The 19,654-nt window shown below is 25.4% G+C and overlaps 1 protein-coding gene across 2 annotated transcripts; it reads left to right on the forward strand.

Moving 5' to 3' along the window:
• The first annotated feature begins 15,038 nt into the window (after positions 1-15,038).
• LOC129615872 (serine/threonine-protein phosphatase PP2A 65 kDa regulatory subunit) lies at positions 15,039-19,309 on the forward strand. Of its 2 annotated transcripts, XM_055531268.1 has the most exons (10): positions 15,039-15,349; positions 16,008-16,161; positions 16,226-16,644; positions 16,705-16,779; positions 16,836-16,973; positions 17,039-17,380; positions 17,481-17,766; positions 17,843-18,115; positions 18,246-18,359; positions 19,150-19,309. In XM_055531268.1, the coding sequence occupies exons 1-10, from the start codon at positions 15,266-15,268 to the stop codon at positions 19,152-19,154; spliced, it is 1,890 nt and encodes a 629-aa protein (XP_055387243.1). In that variant the 5' UTR covers positions 15,039-15,265; the 3' UTR covers positions 19,155-19,309. The 2 variants fall into 2 exon arrangements, with proteins under 2 accessions (XP_055387243.1, XP_055387244.1); XM_055531269.1 differs by lacking the exon at positions 18,246-18,359 and having other exon boundaries at positions 15,040-15,349.
• The last annotated feature ends 345 nt before the right edge of the window (positions 19,310-19,654 follow it).

A 19,654-nucleotide genomic window follows, 5' to 3' on the forward strand; every position in this document is an offset into this window, starting at 1 on the left:
AATTTAAAATTACTGAAAAACACTGAAAAATTTTTATATTGAGTTCGATTAATTAGAATATCGTAAGATCTTTCGTGCAGAATTGTAAAATTATTACAATAAACCTGAACACTTGATATTATTAATATATATTCTATAAATACTATAGTAATTATTTTCATACATACAAATATAATAGTTTTAGGCTCGTCATCTTCCTAGTAAGCTCAATGGCGCAAAAAACTGATTCATGGTTATCTACAATATCATGCACCAGCTGTATGCTTCTCCCAGGAGCGAACTACGATAAAAATTATTTTATTAAAACAAAAATTATTATTTAAAATAAATACGTATAACTAAAACATTAATATATAGAGAAAACAACAATAAATCTATAGGAAATATAGAAAATTTAAAATAAAATTAAAAATAATTTTAAAGCTTGAAGCTTATTCTAAAGAAGAAACTCTTTTTTTTTTTTAAAAACACAATTATTTTTTTATAATTCCAATTAATTGTAAAAAAAAAAAATTTATAATGCGTACATGTTTTATTTTTATTTTCACGTATATCATATATCAATCGAGTATAATAAAATAAATTAAGTGGAACTAATTTTAAAATATATCATGTAGGCCTTATATTTTTCATTTTATATTATTTAAAGACAATAAAATTATTTATTGTTGGCTCCTGTAAAAATTTAAAAAAAAAAACAAGAGAAAATAATTACATTATTGAGAGAACAAATCAAAATAAAGATTTTTATGATTTTTATAATAAATTTATTTTCGGAATAATTATAATTGTATTATTATTTTCAAATTTGTACATACATATAGGGTGCCTCACATAAAGTGCACTGCCATCGTATAGGCCCTTATGAGTAGACAAAACTTTTGTTTTATGTGACGATGTTCACCAGGATAATAGATTCGGAGTTACAAAGACTTAAAATCAATCTCGGCTGATTTTTTTTACTTTTTAGAGCAACTCCGAACCGGTTTAAGACATAAAAAGGCGCATTATTAAATTATAAATAAGTACTCTGATCTGAAGTTTCCGTATCATGCTTAATAATATGCCTTCTTATATCTTAAACCGGTTCGGAGTTATACTAAAAAGTTAATCAGAATAAAGACTTTCTCATGAATATCTACATTTGGTAAAATCTGCTCTGATTTCGGAATCACCTGACTTTAAAATTTGAAAAATTTTATAGCTGATGTAACATTGGAACTTTTTTCAATTATATACCATAGCTCGAAACCTTGTTAAATAAACTTCAAGTTGGTATATTAGTTATCATGCTACCAGATCTTGTTTAGGAGTTATTGAGAAAATTAAACTATATACAGAAAATGTTATTTATATATAAAATTTTTTTTTCCAATAACATAGAAAATTGTTAACTTAGAACTTTAACTTAGAACTTTTAATAACTTAGAAAATTGTTAACTTTGGAGCGGTTGTTTTCTTAACTTAGAAAACAGCCGCTCTGGAGCTAAATAGTTCTCTGTTTCTCTTCTGTTATACAAATGTTCAACTGTTATACAAATGTTCAACTGTTATACAAATTTTCAACTGTTATACAAATGTTCAACTGTTATACAAATGTTCAACTGTTATACAAATGTTCAAGTTTTTCTTACATTTGCAAAAAATTAATGACTCTGAGAATATCATATGGTGCCTTTTAGCAATGTAAATCAGTTTTGATTATAGTATGCATAGTAGTGATGTGCGAGATAGAAATGTAAATTACATTTAATTATAATTATTCTTTAAATTTCTAAAGAAAAACAAAATTTTCTTAATTATATCATAATATTTTAGTTTTGTTTTTTTTTTTTTTCGAATTTTCTCTTTGTCTCCCTCTTGGCTTTCCGAATCACTATTGCTTAAAAATATCAAAATAATAAAAATTTTTTTTTTTTTTTGAAAATTTAAAAAAAAAAAAATTTAAAATTATTGTATAGCCTTTATTTTTCTCTTTCTCACTCTTCCTCTCTCCATCATCATTTTTCATCCTCCCTCTCTCTTTCTCTCTCACTTTATAACTCTAAATTACACTAGTTATATCGTTATTATTCAAGTTGAAGATTGTAGAATATTATATTAAGCACATCAGTGTTGAAATGGTACAATATAAAAATAAAAAACAAGAAAGAAAAAAACAAAATAAAATGAAAAATAATGGTAAGTTAATAATTTCTACATACCCGCAATGTAAACTCTATAATATTATAATATAAAAGCCATAAAGTCATTTTAAATTTTAGATACCCGAGGCATATTTTAAATTTCTCATCTCTTTAACTTTTCTTTTACAATATCCAAGCAAATGAAAAAATAATAAAAATGAGAAATCAAATAAGTAACCATTATTTTTTTTTTCCTTTTTTTCTTTCTTTCTTTCTGATTTTATTTTTTAATTCTAAAAATATTGAAAATATAAGAAGTATATGTAGATGAAAATCAGAAGTCGGGTACAGTAGCAAATACCTCATTTTCTGTGTGTTTTAATTTTATAACTCTTCATCATGTTATTATTGTGAGACGTGTGTCTGCCAGACGATACACTTTTTCGCTCACCCAAAATCAAAAATATGAACAATAATTTTCTTTCTCTTTTCTTGTTTTACTTATTTTTTCTCATCTTTTACAAAAATTTTCAATGCACATTTTTATTTTTAAAATTTTATGAATTTTTTTTTCTTGTTTTTTTTTCTTTCTTATTTTTTCTTTAACTAATAATAACTGATTTTCTCTTTTTTATTTTCTTCTATTTTTTTTTTTTTTGTTTTTATGTACCTTTTCTCTTCTCGCAAATTTTATTACTCCGCCAGTATGCATTCATATTTACCTTTATATTATTTGTTCATAAAAAAAAAAGGTACAAAAATGTATGTAGGTATATAATGTAATTATGTGTGGGGAATAGGGATATACATATAATATGAAAGAGGAATACAAAATAAAAAATAAAAAAAAAGTAGAAAAATTATACTAATTCTGAATTTTGAAAAAGAAGAAGAAAAAGAGAAAACCATATTGGTAAAAAAATTTTTTGAATATGAACTTTAAATATAGTACTTGTATATATGTATTTAAAAAAGAATGTACAGAAATATAAGTAAAGAAGGAAGACGAAGAGAAAAACGAAAAGAAAGAAAAAAATTTTTTTTTGTGATCCAACTTCCATTAACTTTAATGTTATACCAAAGAGATTGGGAAAATTGTATACTCGTAAGTCGTAATATTAGTGCCCAATAAACATTTTTAGTATACAATTACTTACATTGAATTAAAACTGAGAATTTAAATTTTTATAAAAGCCCAATGTAATTCATTTGTAATATAATAACAGCTAAGCATACACTGAGAAAAAATTTATCTATATTAAGCATTTTTTTGTTTTAAAGAGAACAAGCAAATTGGATTATTTACGAAATTGCTATATATTATATAACTTTTATTAATTCAATGGAAATTTCTTCATACAACTGCAGAATAGATGGATAACGTAATCAAAGGAACAACTTAAAGGCAGAAAAATTCAAAAAATTTTCTCGTTGAACTTGACTCGAATTAGTGACCTATCGATTTCTAACCGGACGCCTACCAACTAAATTATAGAGGTATAAAGAAAATCACTGGGAAATTGTTCTTCACATTTCTTTATACTACAATCCACACGATTACTGAATATTGCAATCTTCTATTTGAATAAAGAAATTTCCATTGAGTTAATATTATTAGTGTAATAGGCACAACACTTATTAATTAAAACATTTACACGTTATATTAGTAATTCATTATATCCCATGAGTTTTATTTTATCTATATAATTAAAATAATTTTATCGCGTTTGACTATAAGAAACATTGAAATATGTTTATGATATATAAAGATTAAAATAATATCTACTTTAAAATAAAAATATTACTAATTAACAAAATTATTTTTTATTTAGGAAGCAGAAATATAATCTTCGAAATGCCTTATTACCACTTTAGAATGCTGGACATTTAAAGCGTATAACTATTTGTCAGTGTTAAAGTATATCAAATTTTCATGAAATTTTAAATAAATCAAATAATACCCATAAAAAAATGTTTAATGTCCGTAAAAACGTAAGCTCTTACTTTTATTGTGAACAACAATAATATAAAAATTTCAAAGTTTTTGCAGTTTTTTTAAATCCGTATAAAATAAATATAACAAAATAAAAAATTATCGCACCAAAATTGTTATATGGTTAAAAATTTCTATATACATAATTGTATATGTATATATAGTTACAAGAGTGAAGAAAGTATGTATGCATTGCAAAATAATGACAGTAATAAATGCCACTGTTATACAAGTATATACAATTAGAAACTATACTAAATAAAACTACAAAAAAAACTATAATGAGTTCCCAGTCTCTATATACTCGTATATACTCAATTGACACTTCTGTTACTAAAATTTCAAAGCTTAATGCCTTGAGTTCCCAGAGTACAATTAATTCAAATTCAAAATTCAATACAAAATATTCATTTTTAAGCCGAATTTAAATTTTAAAGTTATTTTACTACATTTTGGAACGCAATTATTTAATAAATATTTTGAAATTTTCAATTAATTTTAATTTCATTAAAATGTGATGAGCTTTTCAAGTTCAACTGTATATAATATATATATATATATTCCCATATAATAAATAAATATCCCACATGTTATATATATCCAAACATATATACATATATATTTCTTTTTTTTTACAAATTTATATTTAAAAAAGAATTTCAGTTTCCAACATTAAAAAGCCCTCAAGTATTATAACTTTAACATACTATTATATATATAGCACAGGAAGTTTGAAATTTTAATTCTTATATACATATGCATAGTATATATATATATATTGCTGGACTCAGTATATTCATTTATAAAACTAAACTAAAAAAGGAGTTATTGTTATAAAAATCTCTTGCCAAGTAATTTTTCTTTAAACTTTAAACTCTCATATATTAAGAACGCAACACACGTTCATACACATAATAATGCATGTTATATATTATACGAAGGAACAACTCCCCAAAATTTTATTATTATTTTAATTTTTTGCTTTTTTTATTTTTTGAATTTTTATTTTCAAATTATAAAGTGCAGCAAACAGCAGCATAACACAAATTTTTTTTTTTTAATTTTTCTCTTGTTTTCTGGTTGCTGTTTTGCATCCTCTTATTTTTTTTTTTTCTTTTCTTTTAGTTTAAAGACTGAAAAAATAATGGAATAATTATTATTATCATTCGATGGTATTCGATTAAACTTGAACAGAAAATATTATCAAAAGTATATACATAAAAATATATAATACCAGAGAGAGAGGCAACTTAAATATGTTCGAACAGAGATGGAGCAAATTTATACCTACAAATATACAAAAAAAAATGTGCACTCAAACTGTGTTTACAGGAGTAACGCAATCTATAATGTAGAAGAGAAAAATATTAACAAAATTTCAAACCAAAGAAATGGTTTTTCAGAGGAGCATATTTCCCTTAAACAATTTAAATTTGATACCTACTCTGATTGCATAACTTCAGGATGAGAACATAAATTACAAGAAGAACATTAATAAAACTAGTTACGTGAGGTGAGAGAAACCATCTTACGTTTTGATAGTAAAACATTTACCGTTACTTCTTTGCATTTATAGAAATTTAAAACAGTTTCGAAAAGAATAAGCTAGCTGAGTTTGAAAAATACCCGTCTTCAGGAGGCAATAAATTGGGAAGATAGAAAAAAAGTAAAAAAAAAACTTGTTGTAAGAAATAAATTTTAGGCTGCTGCAACTTACAGTCAGGAACAGGAAAATTATGTCAGAAATTTAAAAATAAAAATAATGGCTTAAAGAGAAGGGTTATTTTCGATAGCAACTTTGGCATTGCATTGCTTTCCTATAAATATTTTATATGGTATATAGAGGAAACGAATAGAGCTTTATTTCTATATGGGATCATTAATGGTTATGATATCGACCAAATAAATTGTAAAAATTTTGATATTTTCAAGATTTTAACATTTAAAGGAGACGGGATTGCAAAAGAAGTAAATATTTTCTTAGGACCCGATATACCGAAAGCATTCTAGCGTTAAAAAATGAAGAAGCTCAGTATATTAAAATGCTCAGACGAATGACCCGGTATATGAATAATGTTAAGACTTACAAACTTAAACTGATAAGCACCATTTTTTCATTATTTTATTAAAAATTATTTAAAAAAATATTCACTACACTTATTTTTTTGATGTTGTGTATATATAGGCATTATATACGATCAATTCATTCTGTCGTATATCTCGCATATATATATAAATGATTCAGATGATGTCGGTGTTCGTGATGTTATGCCAGATTGAATCGTTATATCATGATCTTTTATGAAAATAAAAAAAAAAAAAAATATACAATTATTTATATATAAATATATAATATATGAGCATTGATCTTTACATATTATATACTTATACATATGTGCTGTTGAAAAATACCAATCTTCTGAATGAAAATAACTTTTCATAACCAGAAGGAACAGATTGCAAATTACACGGGATATGATAATGGCAGTTTATGGTTTTAATTAAGTAAAGGGAAGCTGCAACAAATTTTATTAACCTAAATTAAAAGAAAGCAAAAAAAAACAAAATATAAGAATAAAAGAAAAAATTCATAAGTATAATGGTAAAGGATTCTAGAATTTCTTATATACGAGTAAGTATAAACTTGAATGAACATTTGTATATACGAGTAGTATAATTGCATTTTGTTGTTGTACGTGTATGTAGGCATATGTAGATATTCTTTTGAATATTTCCTCTTATTCTCATATTCTTTTATTAATTAAATTTGCAAAATATTGCAAAATATATTGATTTTGATATTTTTTTTATATGAAATCGATAATTAGAGAAACCCTTTTTGAAAAATATATAAGTATACTTGTAGTTTTGTGATTTATTAGAATTTAAAGTTGTTATTTTAAGTGATTTATTGTGTACCTACGTATATGTATGTATAGATACAAAATCGAAAAACTTGTAGAAATAATATTGCAGTTCAAATAATTTTCAAAATTTAGTTATCGCTAAAGGAAGAAAACAAAATTAAAAAATACAGGTAAGTAATTCAAAAACCAATAACATCTTACCAAATCTTAACAAATAATCTGATACTAAAATCGCTAAGAAATGTAGTTATAATCAGTAATACTTAACTGTAGATGAAGATAAACCTGCTCTTATAACTATCGTCTACCTTTAAACGATGAGTAATTTACCAAATGCCTCTATTATATTTTGTTTCTAACAGCCATAAATATACTTGAGAGTCGTCAGGCGGTCACGCAAAAAATCGAACATACCATATATATACTGGAACCAAATAGAGACAATTGCTATTAGATGTACGAAGAGGAGCAGATATACAGAGCAATCACATACTCATAATATCAGACTTGAGATATACAGCTACTGCCACAAGACAAAAATTACGCATTACAGGACTATGATTGAAAGATACAAAGCAGGAATTTTGTATCGAAAAATCCAATATTTAGAGAGGCAAGCAAACTCAGAAAATATACAATCATGTATAAGAGAATAAGAAGAGGAGGTGTTAAGAATTATGGAACCAGAAAAAGAAGTCGGGATCTCTGATGGTACATGGGCAAAGATTAAGTAAGGGAGAGAACTCAGAGCGCAATAGAATACTATCACTATAAAGAATACTGCAACAACATTCTCTCTGAAACCCAAGCAATAAAATGCTAACTTACTAACTTCTGAACCTGAACAACTGCAACAATGTAAAGAGAACTTTGAAGATATTGGCACAACAAATATGGAAGTGTGAAAAAATTCCAGAATCCTGGAAAAAAGGCATAGTTTTCAAGGGGCTCGCCCCGAATAAGGAGGAGATAATTAAACTAAACTAAAGAGGTTTAACCATCCCTAACACTGCAAAGTACTGGCAGTCATGTCAGTCAATCCTGTCCAGAATTGAAATAAAAATAGAAGAACAAACCGGATTCAGGAAACAAACAGAACACCTAAACCACTCGAACTCTCTGAAACTAATTGCGGAACAGTCGATTGAATGGAAATCCTCACTGTACATAGCATTCGATGATTTTGAATGAGTGTTTGACACAATTAAAAGCGAAGTCATATGGAGAACACTGAATAATACAAAAATATCGCGAAAACTAATTAATCTCATACAACTATTATACAAAAAATCCGAAGTTACGATCCTCCATAATGGTAAATTGAGACTATTCTGATTACATCACACTAATAGTTCACATACACACATACATGCAAGCAAAATTGAACGAATACAAAATTAATAGTAATACAAAATTAAGAATATTCAACACATATTGGAAATCAGTCCTGCTTTATGGCTTGGAAAGATGATTAGGAAAAATCAATGCAACAACAAAATACAGGAATTCGTAAGAAGCCTAAGAATCATCCGCTGAGTATTCTACCCCAGAAGAATAACTAATAAAGTATTATGGACTTTAACATACCAAGAGCCTATTGCAAAAGTAATAAGAAAAAACTTACGTTGGGTAGGCTGCACACGACTGCCACCTGAAACAATTGCAAGGTAGACCTTTTGAAGTACATATTTTATGTATCTATAGATACATATGTATTTCATATTTTTATATTTTATATTTACTTGTTATTTTATATTTACTTGTTAGTATATTAAGACCAGAAAAATTTTTTAATTTAATAAAAAAAAAAAAAAATTCCTATATTAATTCTTAATAAAAGTACTACTTCAGTTGCATTCAAATGTATCCCACTGCCCGACAAAATTTGCCGACCCCAGACATATAGAAGATGTTTTATTGCATATTACCAATATTGTTCTAGTGCTACTATATAAAATCTACTATAGCCCTGCAAAATTAAATAAATGCTAAAATTTAGTGAAAATTAAAATTAAATCAATAATAATTACACAATTAATACAAAGTAGAAAGAGTTGAATACAAATACAATAGAAAAATGAAAAAAAAAAAACAAAAGTATACCTGTACTATATTAAATTAAAATAAAAAAAATAATAATATAGAAAAAGTAGTTGAGAACCATAATTAACCTTCGACAATATTATTACAATTTATAAAAGAGAAAGAGAAAGAAAGAGAGCAGTAACAGTAACAAAAAAAATAATAACAATAACAATAGTAAATATTACGATTAAAAAAAAAAAAAAGCAAAAACAAAGTATAGAAAACAAACAATTCTACATATTTTGCAAGTCGATTACACAAGTTACAATTTTTTTTTTTTTTTTTTGCAAAAATATCATATACTGGAGAAAAAAAACCAAAAAAAAAAAATCTTTCAACTTATTTGGTAGCGGCAAATATCACAAGGACAAAAGCCATTGTTTCAATCTAATCGGCATCTTTGAAGTTTCTATACTCTTTCCCTATATATATATGTACTCGTATATTATTCTATATTGGTTTTTTTCCCTTTAAATTCAATAAAGAAAAGATATATTTAAGTTAAAAAACCATTGCTACTGTGTTACTTCAAATAAAATATCGCGGGATTAAAAGGCTATCACATCTATACTATATTATTGTATGTACGTTATAATCCCAAGTAAAGTTAAATAAAATAATATTTAAGAGAAAAATAAAAAAAATAAAAAAAAAAAAATTAAACGAATCGGTAACAAAAAAACGTAATTCACTTAATCCCTTTCTATTATTCAGTCATTTATTGAAAAATCCTTTTTTTTTTTTGACTTTTCATTTGTTTTTTTTTCAGTGTATTTAATAAGAAGGCGCAAGTATAAGAAAGTAATCGCAAAAATATTATACAGAAATATTATTCTCTTTTTTGGAATTGGTTTTTTATTCACGTATCATGAGTGTCATTTACAAATGTCTACTCGTATACAGAACGAAGTTTATAAACTTTAAATAAAGTATAATAGTAATAATAATAATTTTATGTAATAAGAGTACATATATATACATATTGGTATAGCAATAATAATATATGTATATAATATATGTATATGATTATACTATATATGTATATATATGCATATATGAATATAACTTTGACATATTCGTATATGCTATTTCGAAAGCTTTTCTTTTATTATTTTAAGTTTTACACTAACTGCCTCAAATTTTTGTTTATTTATTAAAAAAATATGTATGTACATATATGCGGTATAATCTTGAAATAATTAAATTTATAATTATTAATTAATTATTTTTAAATATATATATAATAATAAAATTTAAATAAAAAATTTTGAAAGTATAATTTTCACCCCTGAATATTAATTTTGATTATAATCAAAATATAATGTGTATGTATGTATGTCTATAATACAGGCGGAATAATGTAAGTAGGGTAACACTACAATTCTGTTTTAAACCAACATATCAATATTTAAGTACAAGGAGTGAGAAGAAAGTAAATATCCTATATGTATTCCTAATAATATGGCTGATATTCTTGTATTGGCAATATTTGGAATGGCAATTGAATTTGTTTGACCCAATTTTTTTTCTTTGAACTGTGTAAAAACACCAATATGAAGGAGCTCGATACTAAAAAAATTGAATAACTGCAACAGGAGTGCTAAAAACAATGTGTCAAGAATTAGGCTGTCAAAACTTATCAATTCTAAGCAAAGAAAGGTCTTCCAAAGAGTTTGTGTTTAGATTTTGTCATAATGAAAAGCAGACGATTGAGTATGTGTCGTACTTTTACGAAGCATTCATCAGAAGGGAAATAATTCATACGTATAACATCTTCAAGTGGGACCTTAGGTCTTTTAGGAAGTAAGAATTTGACATTAATTTAAAATTATATGAGGGTAATAGGACGAACAGATGCTCTATATAGTCCAACCAAACTGTAGTTTAATTTAATCCCATATTCATGCCGAGTGGTTTGAAAATGATTGAAAAAAAACCGACCGAAAAAATGAAATATCGAATGAAACTCTTATTTTCGCTTTACTGCAAAATTGTTAAGTTAATAAAGTAATTTTTTTTCAATTTTTTCTGAATTATTTTCAGAATTTCTTTAATTTTTAAATTAAATTCATTCAAAAAAAATAAAAAAAAAAAATAAAATAAAATCTTTTGTTTTAATAAGAAAAATGTGGAAAATTATTGACAAATACGAAAATGCATATGGATTCGGCTATAATGCACGATTCAGCTCAAATCAACAATACGCTGAATCGTGCACATCATTAACCATATCTATCGATGCAGTTTTTAATTCACCAAATACTTACATATATACATGCAAGTATTATTATTGCTGAACCCTTCAATTACATAAAAATAATTATTCTTCTCATTATTATTGACATTTGTATTCATAATGTAACATAGTGATATATTTGTACATATACATATATTCCATTTTCATATGTAAATGCAAATACGAGTATGTATGTACATACTTATACACTACATTTGTAATTTTTTCATTTAAATTCTAGGCTATATATCACGCCATCTATAAACTAGCTAAAATTATTGTATATATTTAAACACATTTTTGATACAATTATTACACACAAACTTGTACATACTTACATTATACATACAATATAACCTGTAAAAGAATAAAAACTGTAGTAATCCAACATCATGTATGCAAGTAGAATATTTATGTATGTACATAACTAAAAATGAAAAAAAAAAAATCAAGTGATGCGATGTGGAGGATAAACAGCTTAATTCATTCTCGAAAAAATGTCAATTGTCAACTTAATTTAGATTGAAATTTATAAAAATCCAAAGAACAAATATGTCATCCAAAGACAATCTGGAGATCATTTAATTTGACAGGCGAAGAGAAACACAAATTTTACTGCATCAGCATTTTTACCTACATTTATGGATAATAAAGGTATGTACATTACGTATATATGTACTCGTATATCATAATACAGAATTTTTAACGAATAAATTTTTCATATGTAATTGTAACACATAACATAAAATTAAAACATCAGGAATACATACTTCATTAATATATTATTTTGTATATATGTCAAAGTTTCTTGAAATCGTTAACAAGCTTAACAAAAATATAAAAAGTCATTTTATTAATTTAAAAAAATAAATAAAATATAAAAATTTTATCCAATATACTAAAAACGTAAAGGTGTATTATAAATTTCATTTTATATTTAGTATATATATAGTGATGTCACACAGTACAGTACTACACTATGTTATCGATAAAATTGTGACATTTTAAATGTTGAAATTCAGAGAAAACTTTATTCAATATAAATATTTGGATTTCTCAACCTCCAAATGACATTCTCAATTGTCATAATTGAGAATGTCATTTGGAGGTGGATTACAAATACAGCCTAATTTTAATCGTAAATCAACTAGCAATCAACTTCATTAATTTTAACAGCTGATTGAAGTTTTAAATTTTATACGGGCTTTTTTTAAAAGCTACTAAAATTTATGCAAAATTTTAGTTAAAACTGTCACTGTAGAAAAAAATTACTGTAGATATAGAAAATTAATTTCAGTCCTATGCATTTGACAAGATTTATGTTTTTCATTATTTGTAAATTTATTCTCATTTCAAAAAGCAAATTATAGGGTTTTCGTACCATATTATTAAAATTACAATTATATTTTGCGAATATCCTATAAATTCACGTCACAATCACCGATCATATATAAATAGAGCTTATCATTAAACAATATTCTTTCATTTTGTCATTTTTTTGTTTTTAGTGCTACAGAAATAAGTGTGTGTATCTACATTCTTTCATACATTTATTTTGTTCCAGTTGTACCTGAATAGGGTATTTAAATAAAAATTTGATAAATATATATACACAAACATAAATAGTATGATCTAAGCTCGTTTATAAAATTTTAAAAACAATAAAAATAATAATAATAGAGAAAAAAAACTAAACACTCAATCAGAAAAAGATGACTTTTCATTAAGTAATTGGAAGAAAAGCTAAATATTTTATAATACATACATACATACACATTATGTATGTGTGTACTCTTTTTAAACCTTAAAGGATCTTAACATTATGATCTGATTATAAATATGTATATCAAAAATCCATTCATAAACTGAAGATGTATTTTATTTTCCTTCTTCATTTTTTTAAGTCGATGGTTCTCATACTCAAAATTTCTTTGTTTTGGGAATTTGTGTAGGTACATAACAAGAAAAAACATTTCGTTTTAATAAAATTTAAAATATTAGTCTCATTTTCTTAAGGTTGACCGTGTACTATATAGTGTACACCACAAATACATGTAAAAATATAAATCTGGACATCCGGCTAAAATTTAAAAGTTGACAAATCTCCTTGTCGAAACCCAAACACAATATATTTGGTACTATAAATTGACAGGTAGTCAGGTAAACCACACAAATACTCAAAGAGAAGAAAAATGTAATGCTCAAAAATTGAAAAAAAAAAATAAGTTAAGAAAAAGATGAGCTTCAATCCTGAATTTTTAAATATATATGTATAAGAATAATAAAACGTAATTAAAAAAGAGGATAATTTTTATTTAATATTCGTGACAGCAAGTAAAAAATTGTTTACATGCACATAATCTACTAATGTTATATAATATTCAAATATTAAACATTTTCAATAAAAAATTCAAATATTTTTAATATTTGAGTATTGTATAATATTTTTGATTTTAATTATATATTCGTATAGTAAATTAGAAAAAGCAACGGAAGCGAAAAATTTTAATTGGTTGTGTATATTTTTTGATTCCCGTAATAAAAATTTGAACTCCCGGAATTCGCGGTTTTAAAAGAAAGTATTTTTTGAATTCACCTCAAAATTTTGTAATTTTGAAAAAAAAAATTTAATGGGAATGGTGAAGAAAATTCACCATCGTGGTGAATTCACTCACCACACTGTGTGAAAATATTTACCACACACACACTACACTAATTGTTTAAACCTTGCGGTCATATTTTGAAATAACATTTGTTGAAAAAAAAAATTTCCATCCATCATGGTGAGTTTCGAAATCTAATTCAATTACAAAATTTCGTTTTCATATATCACCACTAGGGTTAAAAAAATTATTTTTCACAATTTTGTTTTATTTTATAAACACGCCAAATTTTTTCATGTGGCTAAATATATAAAATACATAAATTACATTACTTTTGCTTTAAACCAATAGATGCTGAAATTCGGATTAAAAAACTTCAGAAGTATTTAAATATAATTTAGGTCTAATTTGGGCTACTTTTCTTTTAATAAAAATAGTTTTTATTTTAGAGAAATTTTTTTACATAATGAAATGCCATACATAACGTATTTTATTCCTTATATCACCCGAAGTTCCACTTTATGTATTTAACTTTTCTTCAAATATTAAAAAATTCAAGCATTAAGAACAGCTTTTTGAAAAAAAAATGGAATTCTTACTTATTTTCACACTGAATTTTTTTATAACGCAAGTACAATTTTACAAGAATATTGTATACTGTATGCGGAATCGTATGCGTATTATTAATACGTATGCAGAAATTTAGAAAAGCAAAAAAGTTCTATTATAATAATAATTTGACATATCGTACTAAAGGCTCACATATCCAAAGAAATAACATTTATAATTATTGGGTGACATTTTAAAACCCTAGTAAATTAATGTTTTAAAATGTCACCCAGTAATTAAAGGCCAATACTAGAATATTAATCAAGATACCAGAAAAGTATTTACATAATATTTTTCAAAAACTGTTTTTCATTTTATTTTTAGCTTTGTGTACTGTAATGTTAAATATAAACGAATGTAATATTAACGAATGTAAACTTAAAAAACTGCTAAAAAGAAGGTACTTGCGGTAACATTTTATATGCCGACAGAAATGTCAAACAATTTTTTAATTAAAATGGCAGCATATTTTACTCCGAAAATTTGACAATCACTTTACATAAATTTCTTTGAAATATCCTAATTATTACCTTTTTCAAAAGTGTGATTGGAAAATTTCATAATAATTTTTTTTTATAATATTAATAAAATTAATTGTAATTTATTAATACAGCTCAAATTATATGTTTTTATTAATAAATGATAAATTTTAAAAAGAATAGCTTAATAGCATAAATTTATAGAGAAAGAATCAGATTTTTATTTTTTTTTTGTGAAAAACTAGAAGAAAAATCCGGCGCCCCAAAATGGCAGCTAGTGACAAAGCTCTTGATGATTCTCTTTATCCGATTGCAGTTTTAATTGACGAATTAAAAAATGAAGATGTACAGGTAATGGAATTTTTTTTATTTATAAATAGTTAAAAAAAAAAGATCAATAAATTTTATTGAAATTGTATAAAGTCAAGGTGATAAATAATTTTTTTTTTTAAAAGTAATGAAAATGTTTTCGAAAAATCTAATTCAAGTTTACGCAAAATGTCATCCTTATATTGGGTATAATCGCAATTACGTAGATATTTTATTTTTATTTGATTGATAAAAAAAATCTTGATTTCTCGTTTCATCCCACACAATAATGAGCCTATGTTGTTTTTTTAGGTTTTTTTTTAGATCGTCCTTTGCGGAAATAAATTTATATAAAAAAATAAGTATTTTTAAATTGTATACATACATTTGTACGTATACGCATATGTGATTTTCATTTAATATAGACCTTTTAATTCTAGAGGTATGTAGGTATAGAAAAATAAATTTCAATTTATAAAAAAGTAAATTAAATTTCGTCCATTAAAATGAGTTCCTTTTTACTCATTTTGACTGAATTTTTTCTAGAAATGTTTGGAAATTAAGAGAATATTAGAAATTGTTAGAAAATACTGTTAAAAGTATTAGAATATCCACCTACTAGGCACAATACCAATTTTAGTTAAATAAAGTTCAAAATAAAATTTGGTTTACAATAATAAAAAATTTTTTGTTTATTTAGTTGCGTCTGAATTCAATTAAAAAATTGTCAACAATTGCATTAGCCCTTGGTGAAGAACGCACACGTTCCGAATTGATTCCTTTTTTGACAGAAACTATATATGATGAAGATGAAGTCTTATTGGCGTTGGCAGAACAGCTTGGGAATTTTACAAGTGAGTATCCTTAGTGATTATTTTTAATAGCATTTTTTTACAAAATTTTCTTTTTGAATTTTAGGTTTGGTTGGTGGTCCAGAATATGCTATGTACCTGATTCCACCGCTTGAAAGTTTGGCTACTGTTGAAGAAACTGTTGTCCGTGACAAAGCAGTAGAATCACTACGTACAGTTGCAGCTGAACATAGTGCACAAGATTTAGAAATGCATGTTGTTCCAACTTTGCAACGTCTTGTATCTGGTGATTGGTTTACTTCACGTACATCTGCATGTGGTCTCTTCTCAGTTTGTTATCCAAGAGTTTCACCAGCAGTTAAAAGTGAATTACGATTAAATTTTAAAAAGTTGTGCCAGGATGAAACACCAATGGTAAGACGTGCCGCAGCAAGTAAATTGGGAGAATTGGCCAAAGTAGTTGAGCCTCAATATTTGACATCAGATTTGATTCCAAATTTTATTTTGCTAGCTGGGGATGATCAGGTATTTAATTTTCAATTATAATAGTACAAAATGTAATTTTTAATTATTTTTTTAATTTAGGATTCAGTTCGGCTATTAGCTGTTGAGGCGTGTGTTAGTATTGCACAACTTTTACCTCAAGAAGACGTTGAACAGGTAATTATTAAATTTTAATATCTAAATGGAAATAATTTGAATTTTCTAATTTAAAGTTTGTAATGCCGACCCTTCGCCAATGTGCTGGAGACTCTTCATGGCGCGTTCGGTACATGGTTGCTGATGAGATAGTCGAGTTACAGAAGGCCGTAGGACCAGAAATTACAAAAACTGATTTAGTTCCAGCATTCCAGGTGAAATTCAATAAAAAAAATAGGCTTAATACGCTTTTTACAAATGAACACAAATATATTTGCAGAACTTACTTAAAGATGCAGAAGCGGAAGTAAGAGCTGCAGTAGCAACAAAAGTTAAAGACTTCTGTGCAAATCTTGACAAAGCAAATCAGGTGCAAATTATAATGTCATCTATATTACCTTCTGTAAAAGAACTTGTTTCGGATCTAAATCAACATGTTAAATCTGCATTGGCTTCTGTTATTATGGGTTTAAGTCCTATGTTGGGAGCTTATAACACTGTTGAACATCTCTTACCATTATTTTTAATACAATTAAAAGATGAGTGTCCAGAAGTGCGTTTAAATATTATTTCAAATTTGGATTGCGTTAATGATGTTATTGGCATACAACAACTCTCACAGGTACTGCTTATATTATAGTAAATAATTTAATTATAGTAGATTTGACTAAGATTATATCTTAAAAAATATTTAAATTTGATATATAAAATAAAAATTTCAGTCTTTGCTGCCAGCTATAGTTGAATTAGCTGAAGATTCTAAATGGAGAGTTCGTCTTGCTATAATTGAATATATGCCTGCGTTGGCTGGTCAACTTGGACAAGAATTCTTTGATCAAAAATTAAGAGGTTTATGTATGGGATGGTTAAATGATCATGTTTATGCCATTAGGGAAGCTGCCACTCTAAATATGAAAAAATTGGTTGAACAATTTGGAGCTCCATGGGCAGAACAAGCAATTATCCCAATGATTTTGGTGATGTCGAGAAATAAAAATTATCTTCACAGTATGAAATCTTTCAATTCAAAATTAATCATATACATATATAAAGACAATTCTTAACATTAAAAAAATTATTGTAGGAATGACATGCTTATTCTGCATCAATGTTTTAGCGGAAGTTTGTGGAACTGATATTACAACCAGATTGTTGTTACCAACAGTTTTAATATTAGCAACAGATGCAGTAGCTAATGTTAGATTTAATGTTGCGAAAACTTTACAAAAAATCTCACCATTTTTGGAAACAAGTGTTATAGATTCACAAGTAAAACCAACATTAGATAAACTTAATGCTGATGCTGATGTCGACGTTAAACACTTTGCATCAGAAGCAATTGCCGGTATTGCAGCAGGTAAATTTGTTTTTTTTTTTTATAATAATATGTTATTATTTTCTGCGTAAAAGTACCATGATAATTTTTAAAATTATTTCTTTTATTTATTTTTTTTCTAAATCATAAAAAAAAAATTAATATAAAATAGATTTAGAGCTAGATATTTTTCGAGATTATGATTACGAAGCTCATCGATTTGCATCACGTCCATCAAAAGATTTAAACAAAGATGATGTTGGAATAGATTTATTTGTATATTCCAGTTAGTCAGATAAAATATACCGTGAAAGAAATTCTGTGGTTATCCTTTGTATTCATTGTTTATGTTTATTATCAGTTGTTGTTCGTTTTTCTTTTAGTTTTTCAATTTTCTATAATCGAATAACTCGAATTGAATTCAAACTTTTATATTAAAACTAATTACATATTCTTGGAGAAAATTGCAACGCATATATTAATTCAAATTTTTCCAATGAGATTCATTGTTTTGTTTAAAATATTTCTAATTCCCCATTATAGAGAAAGAAAACTTATAAACCAAAAAATTATTCGAGCGTAGAATGCATTTTCAAGATTTTCTCCGAATTTTCTATTACATTAAGTCAATTGTTATCTTGTGCAAGTGGATTTATACAATTTAATATTTTTTTTGTAAATATTGAGTAAATATATACTTTAATTTATATATGTATACATGTATGATTGTTAAACTTTACACTTGTTTAAAAATTTACAACCTTCATCCCAAAAGTGATTTTTTTTTTGTATAAAATTACCAAATAATTGTGTAGTTTTTTTTTTTTTCAATTTAATATGTAAAATTTATTTGTGCTTGCAAAAATAAGCAAGTAAGTTGAATATCTTTGTTGTTCTCCTTCTAATTTATTGGCGTATTCATGAATTTCGTTCGACACACCCTTAGTATTTTCATCATTTAAAGTTCTAAGTCTTATTAAGTTTATCCCTCGTACTAATTAACGTTTTTGTATTTCTTTTAAATTTTTGCAAATAAATTAATTTATTTTTTTGTTTTCTGTTTCACTTTATTGCAGCGTAAGGATAACTTTAGTATGTAAACAATACAATTATGATACACAAAATGCAGTATAATTTTTTTTAACACAAGCAAAAAACAAAAAAAAAAGAATAAAAATCAGAAGAGTATTTGTTTAAGCAAAAGAGAAGTTAAGTTAAAAAAAAAACAAACAAAAATATCAATGCTTTTAAAATAAGATTTTACAAATTAATGAAAATAAAATATTTAAATAATTATTTTCGAAATTAAATACATTATTGGAAGGAAAATAAAACTGTAACTAATTCAATAATTATCACAAAATACAATATTTAATTAAGAAAAAAAAATAATAAAAAAAAAATAAATGTTCTTTCATTTTTAAAAATTTTCAATTGTTGCAGGGCTCAATGTTATTGAAATGCGCTTGTCAAGATATTTGCCATAATTTTGCCAACTACATTATCTGCTAGTAATTAATTACAACGCTATCTAATTGTAGATTACAAATTATATATTTTTGATGGAACCAAATTGGAGAA

Source organism: Condylostylus longicornis, unplaced genomic scaffold (assembly GCF_029603195.1).
Source record: "Condylostylus longicornis isolate FDR11 unplaced genomic scaffold, ASM2960319v2 ptg000153l, whole genome shotgun sequence".
Classification (NCBI taxonomy): Eukaryota; Metazoa; Arthropoda; class Insecta; order Diptera; family Dolichopodidae; genus Condylostylus; species Condylostylus longicornis.

Bases quoted from the DNA above. Each gene is read 5' to 3' on its own strand.
- LOC129615872 (XM_055531268.1), top strand. From the start codon at position 15,266: ATGGCAGCTAGTGACAAAGCTCTTGATGATTCTCTTTATCCGATTGCA. The intron at 15,350-16,007 runs GTAATGGAATTT...TTGTTTATTTAG, and splicing joins TAAAAAATGAAGATGTACAG to TTGCGTCTGAATTCAATTAA. The intron at 16,162-16,225 runs GTGAGTATCCTT...TTTGAATTTTAG, and splicing joins ACAGCTTGGGAATTTTACAA to GTTTGGTTGGTGGTCCAGAA.